Source organism: Equus caballus, chromosome 18 (genome assembly GCF_041296265.1).
Source record: "Equus caballus isolate H_3958 breed thoroughbred chromosome 18, TB-T2T, whole genome shotgun sequence".
NCBI lineage: Eukaryota > Metazoa > Chordata > Mammalia > Perissodactyla > Equidae > Equus > Equus caballus.
The window spans coordinates 82401298-82420288 of record NC_091701.1 but is presented as its reverse complement, the minus strand read 5'-3'; the positions used below and the strand labels follow the sequence as shown (position 1 = coordinate 82420288).

Here is an 18991-nt window from a genome sequence, read left to right as displayed (position 1 = left end):
TTTCTCCAATTTACACACCCGTGGGTGTGTATGGGAATGCCTATTTCTCCACCCTGGCCATCTACTGATGTGTTTGTGTTAACCCTGTGTGACTGGCCATTGAAGAACAGGCATTCCAGGGTGCACTTCTTGTAGGACAAGCAAGGCCGGCGTTTTAAGGTCTTTTGCCATTTTGCTCCTTTGACCAGCAGACTCATCGGTTTGGGGAGGAGGGCTGGTCCCTCTGAGTTCCGGGAGCCACAGCCTGGGGCTGCTCAGGGAATGGGAAGGCTGACCTGTGACTGTCAACACCCTCCTGCTTCTCAGACAGTCTCATGGGGCATCACCGTCACTGGTGAGAAGAAAGGCAGACAGAGGTCCGGCTGTACCTGCACCCTGACCCGGGCGATTCAGGGGTGTCTTGTGGATCTCAGGGACGTGGGGGCGGGCTCTCACCACCGCCTCCTCCACGGATGTGCACCTTCCTCTGAGCAGAGAGCCTCCAAGCTTTTTTGGTTTTGCACCCAAGTTGGCAAACAATTTTCAAGCATGTCTTTCCAATATATGTCTGTTAACTAATAAAGTCTATGCATGTACTATAACACTAATGTTTAAAATACATAGAAACCCGTCATGTGAAACTCAACATTTTAAAAGGTGAGATTACAAAGACATACACGACTGGCAGGTCCCACGTCCCTTCTTGCTCAGTGACACTGCCTTTCTGGCCCAACTCTGGCATCCAGTGCTGGAGGATGTTTGCGGGTAGTGGGCTGTCTCCTGTCTGAGCAGGCGGGTCGTTACACGTTTCTGAGGGAGCTGGGCTTCCTCCGCCACCGACCAGCGGGCTCTCTAAGCCAGTACTTCCTATGCGTGCCGCGGGAGGCCACCTTACACTGCTCTTCAGTGAACTGAACCCAGCAGCTCTGATCACACCTTACACCATGGCCAGGTCCGGGGAAGCAAGGGCCGGTTCTCCTCATTCTCGGCTGCCTCACAGTCAGCAACGAGTCCCCTTATTCAAACACCGCATACTCTGAGGAAAGTGAAGCGACAGCAGGGCCTGGTCAGGACAGACCTTGGCTGTTAGATTTTGCATCACAAAGATTCGATTGTAAAGTATTTACATGACATCACCCTGTGTAAATATGTAAGGTCTGTGTACAGAAAAAGATACACGCAAAATAACGTAACAATTTAACTGAAATAATGAAAGGAACACACACAAATAAAAATTAGGAGGGGAATTCTTTACAGTAAAATTTACTACCAAGTGCTTTCATGGAAATATCTTTCCCTAAAGAAAGAAGAAAAATGCTCCAATAGATTTTAGTTGAAAACTTAGGGGGAAAGAGAGGGTCAGGACCAGGCCTGCTGATGCCGCCCTGAGGGATCGGACTGGGTTCAAACTGGCTTTGGACCCACGTCTGCCACATCCCAGCAGTGCGACCTTCGATGTTGAGGGTTTGGGGCTATACAGAGGGGATAATCACCTCTTACCTTAGCAATAATGTGCAGCTTGAGCAGAGAAGGTGGCAGGTTGGCGTATGGCGGGCTCAGCGGCTGCTCCTCCTTGCCTTTGCAGGCCGCGCGGCTCTCTCACGCCTGCTCACGCCCAGCTGCAGTCTGCTCTTTTGTCTTTCAGCATTAACGATGTGGAACACTTCTAGAATTGTTTCAGCTGCCTAAAAATGTCTTAAATCTGAAGCTTCTCTTTAAAATGCCCGTGCTCTATTTGCTTGCTTCCAAGTGTGACGCAACCACTGGGCTTACTTCGAGGCGAGTCGGAGGACAGAGAGAGCCCCGGGTGCTTCTCTAACCGACTGGCGTCAGAATCATTCTTGGCATCCTAAGCTGATGTTTCTTCTCTTTTAATTATAGGTAACTCCAGTGTTCTAGAAATTCACATGCACAGCAAAAGCACAGCCACTTGCACTGAAAACACCTGCGTCAGGAGAAAGCTTCTCCATCCGCCTCTTCGCTCAGCTTTCCTTTGGTCCTTGCTCAGTTCTGTAAACAGGCTTCTATTCAGCTCCTTTTCGATTCTGCATATGTTCCTCTAAAAACATTTCCTATTTCGCCATTTTGGGTAGTCGACCTCTTGGAGAGCTCTGCAGGGGTCACGGCCGTGACCCGGGAAGAGGTGAGTTGGTCTGAATTCCGGGCTGGAGAGTGCTCGGAGAGTCCTGCCACGAAGGTCACCCGCTTTCCTGGAAAACTCGCTGCGATGTGGAGAGGGTCAGGCCCCGTGTCCCCCTTCCCATCCTCTCTGCTCTGTGCGGGTGGGGAGTGGGCAGCCGGGTGGGTCACGCGCCCCAGGCGAGAGGTCATGGCTGTGGAGGCGAGGCCCCTGTGCTGGGCAGGCGAGGTCTCCCAGGTCCGGAAAGAGGCCTCCTCTGCCCCCAGGCCTGCAGGCTCCCGCGCTGGGGAAACCGCTTACACGCAGCGGAGGGGAGAGCAGGAGGGGGAGGGGTGTGGACCCAGTGACACGGCCCTGCACTCCCTCTGGGACTTGGTTTCCCCATCTCTCAAGGGGGCGCTGCCTGCTTCGCAGGGTCGTGAACATGCTGGCTCCGGGACAGCCTCAGCGGCTCGTGCTTGGTCTCTGCGGGTCCATCTGTGCCCGGATCTCCCTGGTTTTCCTGAAGTTAGCGTCCACCCATCAGTACATCTTGGATTCCCTTTCAGTACTTTGTCTTTTGATCTTTTGCCTTTGTTTTCAAAGCTTTTCATTCCAGTTGCTTCCCCAGTAGATGGTGGGTTCTGCTTCTTTCCTTCTAGGAACTGTCACCATGGTTGCTGACTGTTGCATTTACCTACCTTCAGCTGGAAGCCCCTTGAGGAAAACCACCACGGTGGGGGGAGGGCGTCAGGTGTCCCCTGGTGGCATGTCCAGGAAACCGTCCTGTTATTTTGTGTGTGGGTATCAAGCATTCTAAAAGAACTGAGAGGAACATTAACAATAAGTTCAGAGACACCTCCTCAATTTTCTGTTCCTTTTTGCCTCAACTCCATTCCCTCTCGAGAATCGTGGGAAAAGTCTGCAATCTGCTATCCCCAGACCTTCCATCGGTGAAGGGTCAGCCTTGGGAGGTTAGTAGTCTAACCAATTACCTTGACCCAACTGATGAAGAGTCACCACAGGTGGAATCCGTGGGGCAAAACCCTCTTCAACACAAACTCTGTAAACAGACAGCTCCCAGGCTTGGCTGACAGCTTGAGTGTTGCTGCATGCTGCTGCCATGATGGTAAGGTCAGTTTGAATAAAACCAAGTGGCCACTCCCTTCTAGTCCACATCCCATGGCAGTTCAATGTCACAATAACTCCTGGATATTTATAACCCATTTTGCTTCACACAGAGGGTAGGCCATGTGTGCAGAAAGTTCGCTGCAATGGGATGCAGTGTGGAACAACTTGATATTTATCATCCCTGTCACCTTCCTGGAAGGTAGGCTGTATGGGCACAGAGGGGCCCATGTACAGAATGACAGATGAGGCCAGCCCCGGTGCACAATACTGCTGATTTAAGGCTTAATAACAGGAGGTTTATTTAAAGTATTCAAGATGTTTGAAAAATTAAGATTGTAACGGTTATATTAAAAAACAGTAAACCACGGGACTGGCCTGGTGGTTGAGTTCGCACACTCCGCTTCAGCAGCCTGGGGTTTGCAGGTTCAGATCCCAGGTGTGGACCCATGACGCTCATCAAGCCATGCTGTGGTGCTGTCTCCCATATAAAACAGAGGAAGATGGGCCCAGGTGTCAGCTCGGCGACAATCTTCCTCATACACACACACAACATAACAGTAAACCAGAATTGATGGTCAAATACTGCTGTAGAGTTGATAACAGATGAGTCTTCTGAAGGGGTCACAGTGCAGGCATCAATGTGGCGACTGACATGTTTTCGCTCCAGTACCACCATCACCCCCACAGTTTGATGACGTGGGCATGACTCTTATTACAAAGGCAAAGAAACTGATCTTTGCAAGATTGAAATTCAGACACTAGGACTCAGTGGCCCAGGCTCTCTGCTATCCTATACCAGTTTCTACTACAAAACTGTGAATTTTAAGCAAATTCATAGAGCTGAAAAAAAGTATTTTCACTAAAATTTTGTCCTCATTTGTTTGACCTTGCTGCTCTGGTTGCTGACTCTTGTGGGCTGAACTGTTCCCTCAAAAATTTGTTCAAGTCCTACCACCTGGTACCTGTGACCTGCTTTGGAAACAGGGCTTTTCAGATGTAACCAAGTAAAGAAGTCGTGCGGGATTCGGATGGACCCTAAAGCCAATGCCCAGTGTCCTCAGGAAGAGTGGGGGTTTGGAGACAGACACACAAGGAGAGCACGGCCCTGTGAAGACAGAGGCCGGGAGTGGGGTGACGTGGCCACAAATCAGGGAATGCCAAGGGCCCCAGAAGCTGGACGAGGCTGGAAGCATTCTTCCTCAGAACCTTCGGAGGGAGCGCGGCCCTGCTGACACGTTGATTTCAGGCCTCCGAGCTGTGAAAGCATACACTTCTGTTTTTCAAAAGCCGCCCCATTTGTAGCACTTTGCTATAGCAGCTCTAGGCACTGACATGCTGACTTCATGGGCTGGAGCCCAGCTGGACCTAAGATGCTGAGAGTGAGGCCTTGACCGCTGCTGCACCGCCGGGAACAGAGTAGGTGCCCCTGAGAGATGGCCACCAAGCCAACAGGGGCCCTGGACAGACCGAGCGACTACTTTGGCATGGGTTCTAAGCCTATTCTGAAGGTCCAGTTTTGTAGCGAGATCATCGAGGATCTTAAAAAAATAACATTGAGATGCCACCTTAAATACTTTCAGGTACAAGGAGGGTACAAAGAAAAAGATCAGGTCTTTGAATTTGGTGCAGTGAACTTGCAGGTAACAGGGAGCTGCTGAGATGCGTGGCTGTAGAGACGGCAGGCAGGCAAAGGGTGGCAGAGCCATCATCTGGCGAGACAGGATGCTGAGCCTGGGGGTGGCAAGGGGGGCCGGCCTGCCGGGGAGACAGCCCTCAGGCAGCCTGCCCAGCAGTGTGGCTGTGCTTTAGAGACACCGGGGCTCACCTTAGAAGAGGAAAGATAGCTTCAGGGAGAAACAACAAGACCCTGCTACCCATTAAGATCTTAAAGTGCAGACAAATAAACCAAAGGATGGCGAAGAATGGACTTCCTTCACTGTGTCCCCAGGTCGGAGGCAGGCCCCACAGCAGGCAGCCCTGCTGCAGAGACGTCCGGAGAAGGCCGGGTAGAGAGAAGCCATGGCCTCTTCCCTGGGGTGCACACCGCCAGGGCCAGTCCTTGAAGACACTGGACACCACAGCCACCTGAGACTCTATGAGCAGTGATTGAACAGATCTGAAAATACGGGCACCGACAGGCAGGGAGGTTAGGGACCCTGTCAGTTAGAAACGTGCTGGGGAAGAGTGAGAAAGTGTCACAGCAAACGTTTAGTGAATGCTGTCTGTAAGCCAGGCGCTGCTCCGAGCCCTGAGCCCGTGGGAACCACCTTCCTCCCAACACCCAGCTGCAGGGTCATGGTAAGATGCCCACTGTGCAGATGTGGAAAATGAGGCACAGCTATGCTTGTTCATTGGCCAAGGTCATACCGCCAGGAAAGGACACAGCCAGGAGCTAAATCCGGTGCTTTGACGCCAAGCCTGTTTCCTTAATTCTTACACTATCGTATGTCACTCAATAACCCACATCCCAGCGTTCAGTGAGGTGTTCCATCCGTCACCTGCTCTGGTGCCTGCAGCAACCCTGTGAGGGGACATCACTGTCGACCCCGTTCGCAGAGGAGGAAACCAAAGGAGTTGTAGTGACTTGCCCGGGATCACATGATTAGGGACTAGCAGAGTGGGATTTGAGGCCAAGGCTTGCAATTGCAAAATCCCAGCTCCCTCTGCGCCCCCGTGGCTGCTGAGTGGGGCGCTGGCCAGTGTGGAGGTGGGACTTTTGAATACGCTGGGCCTGAAGTCACAGCGAAGCATAAGCAGGCAGCAGCACAGGAGGAGGAGGCCAGCTCTTTGAGAAGCTGGGGCCGCCTAGGGGAGCCCAGAGCAGAGTGGAGGCAGTGGGAGCCCAGAAGCAGCTCCGAGACATCCTCCTAGTGGGCTCGGAGAGCAGGGCGCAGGTGTTGGGGGAAAACAGAACGAAAGGAAGGAGAAGACGGCTGAACCAAACCAGTCCAAACCAGTTGGGGAGAGTTCAATTGGTAACAGAACTTAGCAACCATGAAGGGACTGGTGATTTATTCACCTTTTGTTTGGTGGAAGCTGGTAACACAGCTGCAGGCAGAGGGCCAGGGGTGGGGACCCAGAGGCAGCAGGCCTGCATCGCTCTTAATATCTTGAAGTTTTAGAGAACAGGGATTGGACTTGTTTGAAGGCAAAAAGGAGAAGCTGCTGGTGGAACAAGTTGGGTGCGAGCCTTTTCAGGACCGGGGAGGGGACAGAATGCCCAGGCCCAGGCGGGGTGGCGCTGGGGGAGCAGGAAGGGCTACCTCTTCATCTTAGAAAGGAGAAGAAAGGGGCAGCCAGAGAACAGGCTTCCCTCTGGGCAGTGCTTATCAAGGTCAGTGCCGATTCATCTGCGGACGGCGAGTGTGGGGAGACCTCTGTCTTTCGAACACACGTCCATCCATTCGGATCACATTTGTTGTTTGGCAAATACGATAGCAAGTTAGCCATCAACGAACTACATACGCCGACCTCACAGGACGTTTATGTTCTGTCCACATTACTTCCTAAACACAAACAACAGAAATCATACTGTTCATTAGGACTCTGGCTCTCAAGCAAGAAAGGGACATTTATTACCAGCTCACACTGGTGTCTCATAGGCCCTGCGCGCCCTGGTGCAGCCAGGAAAGCTCAGGACAGGAGAGCCATCGGGAAGCTTGGCCACCCTGCCCCAGGCTGCTCCGCCTTCTCCATCCACAGCATGCAGGATGGCCCCACACGGGCATGACTTTCTGTCTCCTTTCTTCAGGGGACCATCCCAGGCTGAGTGTCTCAGGACTGTTTTTCTTCTGCAGGGGACAAAAAAAGCAGCTCAAACAGGCTTAAGCTAATTAGGGAATTTAACGGCTCAAATAACTAAAAATTCCCGGCCAGCTGGATCCAGGTGGTCACAAGGCAGCAGAGGAGGCAGGCCCGCATTGGCTCCAACTCTGCTGGCTCAGCCCCCTCGGGACCAGACGACCAACAGGAACTTCAGCTTCCGTCCTTCCCCCGCACTGTGGTTCTGATTGTCCCAGCAGGTCTCAGGATGGGCTGCAGGTAGGCCCGGCTTTGGGTTATGCCCAGTTCTGAACCACCCATGGCCAGGCCTGGGACGTGTGCCTGGTCCTGGAGCCCAGGCCAAGGTCCACCACCACAGACACATGACAGTAAGAGCAAAGGGACGTGAAGTTCACTGTTCATTGGGCACGGTTTTAAGCACTTTAGATAAGTTAACTCATTTTAATCTCAGCTTAGTAGCTTCTCTGTTCACTAATTTAGTCGGCGCATTGCCCCCTTTTGATGGATGGGGAAATTGAGGCCCCGGTGGACGCCCTCACCAAGGCCTCAGAGCTGATAAGTTGCAGAACTGGGATCTGATCTCGACTTTCAGGCCCAGAAGCTGGGCTCTGGCCATTACAGGAGGGTACAGCACCAGCAAAACTGGACGCAGATGCTGGGCTGACAGAGATGACAGATGTCCCATGGCCACTCTGAGTTACCGCCCTGCAGGGAGGATTTGCCCAGCCCGGGAGGGTCACGCTGTGCCGAGGTGGCTGCCTCTACAGTGAGCTCGTACGTGGGCTAGTTCCAGAACACAGGAGGGACGAGGCGGGGTGTCCTTCCACCATTCTTCTCTGGGGAGGGTCCTGACTGGGGAAAGGCAGTTCTGGTCATGGGGATAGAAGTAAAAAGCTATTGACCAGCAGCCCCTGTGTGTGCTCACCTACACTCCCCCTAAATTCTGCTCCGCACAGGGGCCGAGTGGCTGCGAGGTGTCCGTGGTCTGAAGGCACACAGGGAACCCACTAGGTGGGAGGAGATGCCCAACATTGTTCCTTTTTGGTGTCAGGGTCCAGGAGAGGACCAGGGAAAGAAGCCCGGTCCCCCTCTAAGGAGCAGCACACACTTTACAGACTGTTATACTGCGACTGAGCTGTCCTCTGTAGTCACAGGTAACGCGGAAGGTGAGTCTGCCTTTTGCACCTCTCCAGCGAGCCTGCCGGGAGGACGCCATCCTCACTCTTGCAATCGCAGTGGGATAGAGGTGGTCAGGAGCCTTGGGTGGGTGCTGACCCTGGGGGCCGCGGGCAGGGCGGGCAGGGCTCCACAAAAAGATTTGCTGAGAAGCCACACTAGGCACCTGTAGGAAAACACCTACTAATGCCTGAATTTCCATCTTTCACACCTGTGTTCTGTCAGCTTCTGCAGAGTTATACTGCAGTGACACCCCCAAATCTCAACGGTGACCTCCATGAAGGCTTGTTTCACATTTTCACAGGCGAGCTGTGGCTCTGCTCCACCTGGGACCTGGGGTTAGGTAGTGCCCCAGTGTGGACACCCAGTTCCTGGGCAGAGGGAAGAGGAGCATCGGCCAGCTGTGCAAGGCCCCTCCCACTCCTGCTCCCAGGTGGCAGGTGTCATCTCCACCCAATTCCATTATGGCCAAGCCTGACCTCTACTGGCAGGGAGACATTCCCTACTCAGGGAGGACCCCACGGAAAGGCCTGGAGCAGGTGGACTGGACATTTAAAATAATATAATCTACCACACACCCAACTTTTTTTGAGGATTAAAAATTTATTTTCAAGCATTCACAGGGAACCACTGGCTGTTTTGGTTATTTTGATAAAAACAGAGCTACACTTATGTCTACGCTGCTATACAAGTTGCACATGTTCCTAAATATCCTTTTTGGTGCTTCCTGAGCCAACTGTACATCTAACTGTGCCAATTAGAAAATATGGGTAACACTAAATGAGGCTCTTGTCTATTGCCATTGAGAAAAAGTAATGGCAACTTTCTAGATAAACTGTCAGTAAACACAAGGAGGCAAACGTCCTGTTAGGAGAGAGCTGGAGAGGCTGTGAAGGCCCCGTTCTGTAAAGTCCTGTATAGGATTTCAGCAGAAACACCGGTGAACAGGGAGAAGGGCCGAATCTCTGAGCCAGGCCTCACGCAGGAGGAGCCTGAGTCTAGGGAGGTTTAGGAATTACTCAACGTCATTCCAGGTAAAGTGTCAGAGGCAGAATTTAAATTTTCACACTTTCTTGGGATCCAAAGCATTTACTTTTTCTTGTGCCCAGTGCTGGCTCCCCAAAGGAAAGGGACTAAGTGAGAGAAAGAGAAGAAAAGGAGAAGAGAGATTAAAAAAAGGAAAGCAAAGTTGAGAGAAACAGCAGGGGGCAGAGGAGGTAAGAGACAAGGAGATAGGAGGGAAAAACGGAGAGGGAGAGAAGGCCAACAAAGGAAAAACAATATTGAAGGAGAACAAAGCTGGGGGACTGACACTATTCAACTTCAAAACTTACTATAAAGCTACTTGATTCACTGTAACTAAGACAGTGTGGTATTAATGAAAGAGTAGACAAACGGATCAATGGGGCAGAATAGAGAGCCCAGAAACAGACCCACAAAAACACAGCCAACTGATCTTCGACAAAGGAGGAAGCGAATACAATGGAGCAAAGAGTCTTTTGAACAAATGGTGATGGAACAACTGGACAGCCACATGCGAAAAATGAATGTAGACACAGACCTTAAACCCTTCACAAAAATTAACTCAAAATGGATCACAGACCTGAATTAAAATGCAAAACTAGAAAAGTCCTGGAAGATAACATAGGAGTAAATCTAGACGGACTTAGCTCTGACGACTTTTTAGATGTGACGCCAAAGGCAGGGTGCATGAAAAAAAGAATTGATAAGCTGGACGTCATTAAAATTAAAAATTTCTGCTCTGCAAAAGACACTGTGAAGAGAATAAAAAAACAAGCCATAGACTGAGAGAAAATATTTGCAAAAGACACATCTGATAAAGGATTATTATCCAAAATATACAAAGAACTCTTAAATTCAACAATAAGAAAACAATCAAATTTAAAAATGGTCCAAACAACAGGTACATGAAAAGATGCTCAACATCACTAGTCATCAGGGAAATGCAAATCAGAACCACAATGAGATGTCACCTCACACCTGTTAAAGAATGACTATTGTCAAAAAGACAAGAGGTAACAAGTGCAGGTGAGGATGTGGAGAAAAGGGAACCCTTGTGCCCTGTTGGTGGGAATGTAAATTGGTGCGGCCACTATGGAAAACAGTATGGAGTTTCCTCAAAAAATTAAAAATAGAATTGTCATATGATCCAGCAAGCCCACTTCCGGGTATATATCTCAAGGAAATGAAATCACTATCTCAAAGAGTTATCTACACCCCAATGTTCATTGCAGCATTATTCACAATAGCCATTGTGAATTCCATTGACTGATGAATGGATGAAGAAAACGGATGAAGAACATACAAGACGCAATATTATTCAGCCATAAAAAGAAGGAAATTCTGCCCTTTGCAACCACATGGATGACCTACAGGGCATTATGCTAAGTCAGAAATAAGTCAGACAGAGAAAGACAAATATTGTCTGATCTCACATGGGGAATCTAAAAAGAAAAACAAAACCGAACTCATAGAAACAGAACAGACTGGTGATTCCCAGAGGTGGGGGGGTGGGGGGTGTGTGGGGGAACGGGTGCAGATGGTCAAAGGTGCAAGCTTTCAGTTATAAGGTAAGTTCTGGGGATGTGATTGATGTACAGCCTGGTGACTGTAGCCAACGATACTGTATTGTATATTTGAAATTTGCTAAGAGAGTAGATCTTAAAAGTTGTTATCACGAGGAAAAAAGACTGCAACTATGTGAGGTGATGGATGTTAATTTCTTGTGGGAATCATTTTGCCATAAATATATACCTATTTTGAATCATTATGTCGTATACCTTAAACTAATACAATGTTACATGTCAATTATATCTCAATAAAACTGGGGAAAAACAGATGCTCCACATCACATGTCATTAGGAGACTACAAATTGCAACAACAGCCCTACTAGGATGGCCAAAATCCAAACACAGACAACACCAAATGCTGGTGAGGATGTGGAGCAACAGGAACTCTCATCCGTTGTTGGCGGGAATGCAAATGGTACAGCCACTTTGGAAGACAGTTTGGCGGTATCTTAAAGAACTAAACACACTCTTACCATATGATCCAGCAGTTGTGCTCCTTGGTATTTACCCAAAGGATCTGAAGACTTATGTCACTCAAAAGCCTGCACAGGGGTGTGTGTAGGAGCTTTATTCATAATTGCCAAACTTGGAAGCAACCAAGATGTCCTTTAGTAGGTAAATGGATAAACCACTACAATCCACACAATGGAATATTATTCAGCACTAAAAAGAAATGAGCTATCAAGCCACAAAAAGATGTGGAGGAACCTTAAACGCATATTACTAAGCGAAAGAAGCCAGTCTGAAAAGGCTACATACTTTATGACTCCAACTGTATGACATTCTGGAAAAGGCAAAACTATGGAGACAGTGAAAGCTTGCTGGTTCCTAGGGGTTATGGACGAGGGAGGGGCCAGCACATAGAGCACAGAGGATCTTCAGGGCAGTGAAACTACTCTGTATGACACTGTGATGGTGCATACTTGTCTTATATCCTTGTTCCAGCCCGGAGAACGTACAGCACCAGGAGTGAAGCCTCGGTAAGCTAGGTCTTTGGGTGGCAACGACGAGTCAGTGTAGGTTCAGTGATTGTAACAAGTGCACCATCTGGTGGGGGATGTTGAGAGGGGGTGCTGTAGTGCGTATGGGAGAGGGCGGGGGCATATGGGAACTCTCTGTACCTTTTCCCCAGTTTTACTTAAAACTGCTCTCAAAAATAAATTCTATTACATAAAAATTTAAAAATAAATAAAAATAAACTGAGCACAGCGAAAAAGACAAGATCGGTAAAAGACCTTCACTAGTGACCTTCAAAGTTCACTTCAAAGAATCTTTGGAGCGACGGGGCCTTCTGGAAGGCTGAGGAAATCTGGCAGGTGGGCACCCTCCTCGGTGGGAGGCTCGGCCTGGCGGGCCCCCGGGCGGGGCGCGAGGACCAGGGGCGGCATGGAGGAGGCGGCGCCGCCCGCGCCGAGACCCCGGCGCAGAGCGAGGCCGCGCGGAGCAGGGAGGGGCCGCCGCGCGGGCGCCGGGCGGAGGAGGAGCGGCCCGGGCGGCGCGCGCGGCCCGGCCCCGGCGTCCGCAGCTTTCCGGCCTGCGGGGTCCCGGGCAGGCGCCCAGCCCTGCGCGCGGCGGGCGACGGGCCTCGGTGGGCGGTCGGGGGCTGAGCTCGCTTTACCGGCCGCGCCACGCGCCTGGCGGGGACGCTCTTTGTTGGGACCGCGCCGCACTCGTGGGCGCGAGGACGGGGGACCCGGCTCTGGAGCGAGCTGTCTCCACCCGAAGTGCCCTCCCTTAAGCCTACAGCCCAGCCCGCGCGCGCCGAAAAGCACCAAAGAACGCGCGCGCAGAGCGCGGCCGGCGCCAGGCCGGGTCCCCGCTTCCCTGCGCCCCGCGCCCGGGGAGCCCCTGTCCCCGGCGGGAGCGCGTCCCGGGGCGGCCCCCGCCCCTCGCCCCTGCTCCTGCTGCCCGTCTCTTCCTCTCCCTCCTCCCCCTGTTTCTCCCCTTCCCCCGCTCCTCCCCTTCCTCCTCCCCCGCTCCTCCCCTTTCTCTTCTCCCTCTCCAGCCTCCCCCGCTGCCTCCTCCCTCCTCCTCTCCTTCCTCCCCTCCCTCCTCCTCCTCCGCCGCTCCTCCTCTTCCTCTTCCTCCTCCTCTCCCTCTTCCTCCTCCGTCCGCCCCGCCTCCCCGCTCAGGCCCTTCCAGGTGGCCGGGCCCCCAGCCGCCGCCTGCCGCCCCCGGGGCTTCTCCGAGCCGTGCGCAGCGGCCGGGCCGCGCCGCGGGCCCTGCCGTGGGGAGGCGGAGGGCACCTGGGGTGGGGGCCCTGTGGACCCCCCGCATCTCTGCTGCCCGCCGTCCCCGAGCTCGTCCGCGGGCGGCACTGCGCACCGTGCGCCCTGGAGGGGCGGCGGGCAGGTCTGGGGCCCGGCTCGGCGGCGGCGGCCGCACACGTCCCGCCGGTGTCCAGAGGCGGGCAGACCGTTGACACGCGGGCAGGTTCGCGCGCACTGTTGTCCCCACCGAACGCACCGATTTAGGGGCGGAGGGAAGCCCGAAACCAGACGAGAAGCACCCTGCGGGCTGCCGCTTCGTGGACGCGCCTCCTCCGGGCTGGCTCCGGGCCTCCGGGCGGTAGCGGCGAGCGCGTCCGGCGGGCTGCTAGCGGGGTCCCGGCCCGGAGACGCCCCTCGGCGCGAGTTCAGAGCCAGATCGCCCTTCCGGAGGACTCGGCGGTCAGCCACGCGAAGGGAACCGGACAAAGGCCCCCCACCTCTTTCCTCCTTTGAACTTGTAAAACGACCTTAAAAAGGATTTGGAGCCGCTTAGCGCGTTTTCTGGCCAGAGCGTCAGGAGGGTTCTTTCGCCCACAGGTCCGAGGAGGCGGAGAGCGGGGCGCGGGCCACATGGCCCTGGTGCCCTACGAGGAGGCCGCGGCAGTGGGGCTGCAGAAGTTCCACAAGCCCGTCGCCACCTTCTCCTTCGCAGACCGCACGATCCGGATCCGGCAGGACTGGAGGCAGCTGGGCGTCGCGGCGGTGGTGTGGGACGCGGTGAGTAGCCCGGGGCCGCGGACAAGGTCTGCAATGATAGTAAGACGGGCCTTTATTTATTTATTTTTTAAATAACGGCTTTCTTGAGATATAATTCGTAGACCATACATTTCACCTATTTAACGTGTACAACTCAGTGATTTCTTTTAAAAGAATATTCAGAATGGTACAACCGTCACCACGCTCGATTTTAAAACATTCATGTCCCCACCCCCTCCAAAAAAACTTCTACCCGTTAGAATCACCCCCCACCCCCCATTGCACTTTAAGGGTGAGTAACGGAAAGACAGGGAAGTTGAATGACTTGCCAGTAATTTACCCAGCGGTACAGTAGGACTGGGGCGGGGGTGGGGGTGGGGGGGAAGCATCAGCCCCTAACAGGTTTGGACGCTCATTAATTTTTAAGTTAATTTTTAAAAATATTGCACGAAGACTATTGTAAAGTGACAAAGCCCAAAATGAAGATCATGTATTTTCTTTGTTTCCCAATTCTGATGGTCACAGAATTATCCTATAACTGCTTTTTACATCCTCTCCCCGCCTGCCCCGTGACTTGCCCTCAGCATCCAGCACCACACTTGGGACTCAGTGGGAGTTCAGTTAATGTTGGATCAATGACTGGCATGGATCCACTTTACAGCCTTAACGTTGTGTTCCGGATGTTAGAAAAACATTTAGGAATAAAAACCCTCATACGTTCTAACCCAGTAATAACGCATCTAGGAATCTAGTCCAAGATAACTACATGAAAAGTATTCCTGGGACGAGTAATAAAGATAGATACTAGTGAGGAATGGGTGGGCCTGCCCAGTGCTCACCAAGAGGAGGAATTGTAATTATACAAATAGCACGTGACCATGAAAACCAAATTGCAGCAAATAGTTGTTAACAATATACAATGCTTTTATAGAGTCGTATGCAGATGCTAGCTCAAACATCAAGTATCCAGAACTTTGGCCTGAACTCACCTTTTGATGCCCAATAATATACGGTGAGGGCCTTGTGTGACGTGACTGTCAGGGATGCAGCTGGGGCCCGCGGTGCTGCTCTGCATTTTCCCTCTGGGAGGTCGTGGCCTCACTGGCCTGAGCTGGGTTGGGAACTAGATGTTCCCTTAAACTCACAGAGGCTGTTCAAGTCAGCTCTGCCTCAGTAGTTTTGTAAGCCCCAAGCGTAAAAACGCTGTGACACAGGACGGGACCCATCTTGGTGGGCAGTGTCGCTGACCGCTGCCGTCCCCATCAGGGACCACCGTGGGGCCTGGGCAGCTGCACTGGGGGACGGGTTTGTGCTTGCTCCAGGGGTCGCCTCCCAGCTCTCGGAGTTCCCGTGTGCTCCGGTGACCTGGAACTGAGCCTTGTGGTGGGAGGGGTGGGGCGTCTTCCCGCCAGAGCGCAGCCTGCTGGAAGCCCTTCAGTGCCTACAGCGCTTGCTGACCTTCATCTTGCCGCTGTGTTTTGACCCAGGCTGTCGTGCTTGCCGCGTATCTGGAGATGGGAGCCGTGGAGCTCAGGGGCCGCGCTGCCGTGGAGCTGGGTGCTGGCACGGGGCTGGTGGGCATAGTGGCCGCCCTGCTGGGTGAGTGTGCGTGCCGGCTCACTCCTGGGTGAGTGGGGCTCATCGAGAGGGGCATGGGCGGTGTCCATGAGCAAACTCTGTGCTGCTTTCCTCCTCTCTGGATTGTTTTCCTTTCCCCCGCACTTATGAGGTACGGGCCAGTTGCTGGTGCTCTCAGCTCCAGGAGGGCTAATTTCTGTCTCTCTCTCATCCTGTTACTCCCACTTCTCCTGAGGCTTTGCTTTGCCTCCTTCAATTCTGTGATGCTGATAATATGATCTTAAGGCGACCTTGGGTTCAAGGAGAATTCTCTTATTCAGGCTGTCCTGTGCACACTGAGACTTTCCTGACAGGTGGGCAGAGCGGAGTCTCTCCTTCCCTGTGGAGGGAGCTGCTGCTGTTTCTCATCCCGGGAGGTCGGCCCTGGTGTGGGTTGTACTGACATCTCAGATTAAACAATTTACACTCTGAACTGGTATCAGGGTTTGTCATTTTTGTTTGGTATACAGACCTTAATTTAGGCCTAGAGCGTTTTTAAGCCTCATTTTCATTTTAATATTCGTTGTAGACTCCTTTCTACAACTTCTGACTCGTATACTTCAAGCTATCCAATGATAGGCTAGCCCAGCTTCTAGGAGAGAATATACGTAATATTCATCACTTCGGTACTGTCATCTGGGGCTCTTGTTATAGTGCAGTTTCTGCTTCTGAGGGGCTGGATTGGGCCTGGGAGCCTGCATTTCTTTTTTTCATTTAATTTTTTTAGTGCAGTACCATCGGTTTATAACATATACATTTCAGGTGTACATCGTTCGATTTCTGTATAGATTACATCACGACCACCACTCAAAGACTAATTACAACCCATCACCACACACAGGTGCCTAATCACTCCTTTTGCCCTCCTCCCTCCCCCCCTTCCCCTCTGGTAACCGCCAATCCAATCTGTGTGTGTGTGTGTGTGTGTTTGTCGTTGTTTTTATCTTCTACTTATGAGTGAGATCATATGGTATTTGACTTTCTCCCTCTGACTTATTTCACTCAGCATAGTACCCTCAAGGACCATCCATGTTGTCACGAATGGGCGGATTTCATCATTTCTCATGGCTGAGTAGTATACCATTGTGTATATATACCACATCTTCTTTATCCATTCGTCCCTTGATGGGCACCTAGGTTGCTTTCAAGTCTCGGCTGCTGTGAATAGTGGAGAGCCTGCGTTTCTGACAAGCTCCCAGGTGACGACGCTGACCCTGCTGTACTCAGGCTGCACTTGGGTGGGAGGGATCTGGAATGGCCATGTCGTGTCCAGGTGCTCAGGGACCCACTGGAGCCCCTCTTTGTCCTGTCCTTTTTCTGGTAGCTTATTTCTCTTTCAGTATTCTCTTCTCTGTTTTGACGTCGCCTTCCAGGATGTGACGGGGTGTGGGCAGGGGTGGTGGCCCGAGCATGTGAGACTGATTTGGGTGCCCACTGACTGATGCCACAGCGCCTCAGTCGCTGAGGGGCCCTGCTGCCACAAGCTGTGTTCTCCGCGGGTTAGCCTTATATATATAGCCAGGTATGTTAGGTGTTACTTGTAATTTTCACTTTTCCAGTGAAACTGGGGTTCCAGGAGATTAAGCCGCTTTCTGAGGCCTCATCAGGAGCCCTGAGACTCACACCAGGCGTGTCAGACTCCGCAGCCCAGGTTGTTTTCTCTCCCTGACACTAACTCCCTCTCTGCTGCCGTGAGAAGGGTTCGCTGAGGGAGACGCGGTCCTTCTGTTTCCTCCTGAGAACAGCGGCTTCCTGCAGGACTGGCCGCTGCAGAGCCTGTGGTGCGGCCAAGTGCGTAGGGTTAGAGTGTCACACTCTTCTACCTCCTACCAGCTGTGTGACGGGGGCAAGGTGCTCAAGAGCCAAACGTCAATTTCCCTGTAAGACGGGGATAATAGTTGTCTTCACCCCTCAGTGAGGATCAGATGAGATTGGGGTAGAAATCCGGGCTCCTTGACTGGCACACAGTAGGCGCTCACTAAGTGCTGATTGCCTCTCTGAGGCTTTCTGCTTCTGATCTAGAAATCTGGACCTTGGGGTTGGGATCAAAGACAGCCACGGAGCAAGGGACAAGTTGATTGTTGCCACAAAAGACGAGTGGCTTTGGGAGTGGCCAGAACAAGCCCATGGTGTTCCCGGCCCAGCCTCGCTGTCACCCCTGAGCCTTGCTGCCCCTTTTGTTTCCCCGCAGCCCTGTGCCTCTCACCTCTGCCCCCGTCTCACGTGTTTTGTGCTCTGTCTCCAGGCCACTGAGGCTCTGCGGAGAGAGACCGGCTCATCCTGTGGGTGCCTGGCTCTCCTGCAGCCCCAGGTTCACGCAGACACTTGACTGGTTATGGAGTCAGAGACAAACGAACTAGAAAATCATGGAAATTAATGTTCCTGTCATAAAAATGGTTAACTCTATTATAAATATTGCCCTAAAAGCAGGAAAGACCCCAGCAGAAAATCTGATTATTCATGACTCTGCTTATAATTACCATTAGCATTTTGGTGAATGTCCTTCCCTTCTTTTTTCTCCATCCATTTTTTATTTGAGGAAGACACATCCATATGCCCATCTTCCTCTATTTTATATGTGGGACACCTGCCACAGCATGGCAAGCAGTGTGTAGGTCCACACCCAGGGTCCAAACTTGTGAACTGCAGGCCACTGAAGCAAAATGTATGAACTTAGCCTCTGCGCCACCGGGCCGGCCCCTCCATCTGCATTTTTAATCGTGGTTGTATTTGTGGTTATATACACATGTGTACATGTGTGCACATGTATATACATACGTACACACACATGATGCTTCATTTAACATGAGGTCTTGTGCGCTTCTCTGCGCTACTATGCGATTTTCATACTCATTGTTTTAGTGGCGACGAAGTATTAGGCTGGACAAGTTTTGATGTTGAAACCTGAGGCTGAGAAAAAGTTCATCCTTTAGCATGGAGACAGTGAGAACTAAAATAGGCATGATTTTGAAACGTCAGAAAGAGACTAGTTGTTCCCCTTTTCAGCGTGTTTTCACTTTTGTAATCTCAGTCATTTACTCCTGAATTCTAGGGGCACCCCCACATGCCTGGCCTGGTTTTAAGTGCTGCACGCGGAGCAGTGAGGGGTCAGGCAGGTCGCTGTGCTCAGGAAGCTTCCGTTCTGATTCTACTTGGGGAGAGGGAGGGAAAGACAAATTATAGTAAAAAGCCAAAAAAAAAAAAGAAAAAATGGTGAGCGCTATGCAGAATGTTAATATCTGATGGAGATTTTCCTGTTAAAAGAAAAAGCAGCTGCTAAGGCCAGAGCAGCCCCTGTGTCCTGGTGCTGGGTCTTTCCAGTCTCCCGTTCCTCCAGGGGCCCCGCGTGGTGGGTCTGCTCAGGGGCTGTCTCCAGGGGTGAACTGAAGGCTGATGGAGGTGGAGGAACTTGCCCAAGGTCACAAAGCCAGTGGATTGAGGAGTTAGAATTTAGTCCAGTTCTGACTCTCAAACACTGGGCCTCAGTCTGAAGCTCTCCCCTCTCCAGGTAGCCTTTGTACTCCTTGGAAGCTGTTCTGGGACAAAACCATCCCACCTCCAAGGTGGGGCTCTGTGAGTGGGAGTCGGGTCGGCGAGTCTGGACTTTGAAAACTTTCCCAGCTGACGT

General features: G+C 52.0%; 1 protein-coding gene across 10 annotated transcripts in view; it reads left to right on the top strand.

The window, feature by feature from the left end:
• Positions 1–11973: 11973 nt before the first annotated feature.
• Positions 11974–18991, top strand: part of METTL21A (methyltransferase 21A, HSPA lysine) — a 35752-nt gene continuing 28734 nt past the window's right edge. For 6 of the 10 annotated variants that reach the window (XM_023622504.2, XM_070242165.1, XM_070242164.1 and 3 more), the window contains exons 1-3: positions 13082–13213; positions 13588–13767; positions 15234–15345. In XM_023622504.2, the coding sequence (XP_023478272.2) occupies positions 13621–13767; positions 15234–15345 (259 nt within the window). In that variant the 5' untranslated portion in view covers positions 13082–13213; positions 13588–13620. Of the gene's footprint in view, positions 12097–13081; positions 13214–13587; positions 13768–15233; positions 15374–18991 lie in introns of those variants that run through there. The other 4 variants (XM_023622502.2, XM_023622506.2, XM_070242168.1 and 1 more) reach the window with 3 other exon arrangements.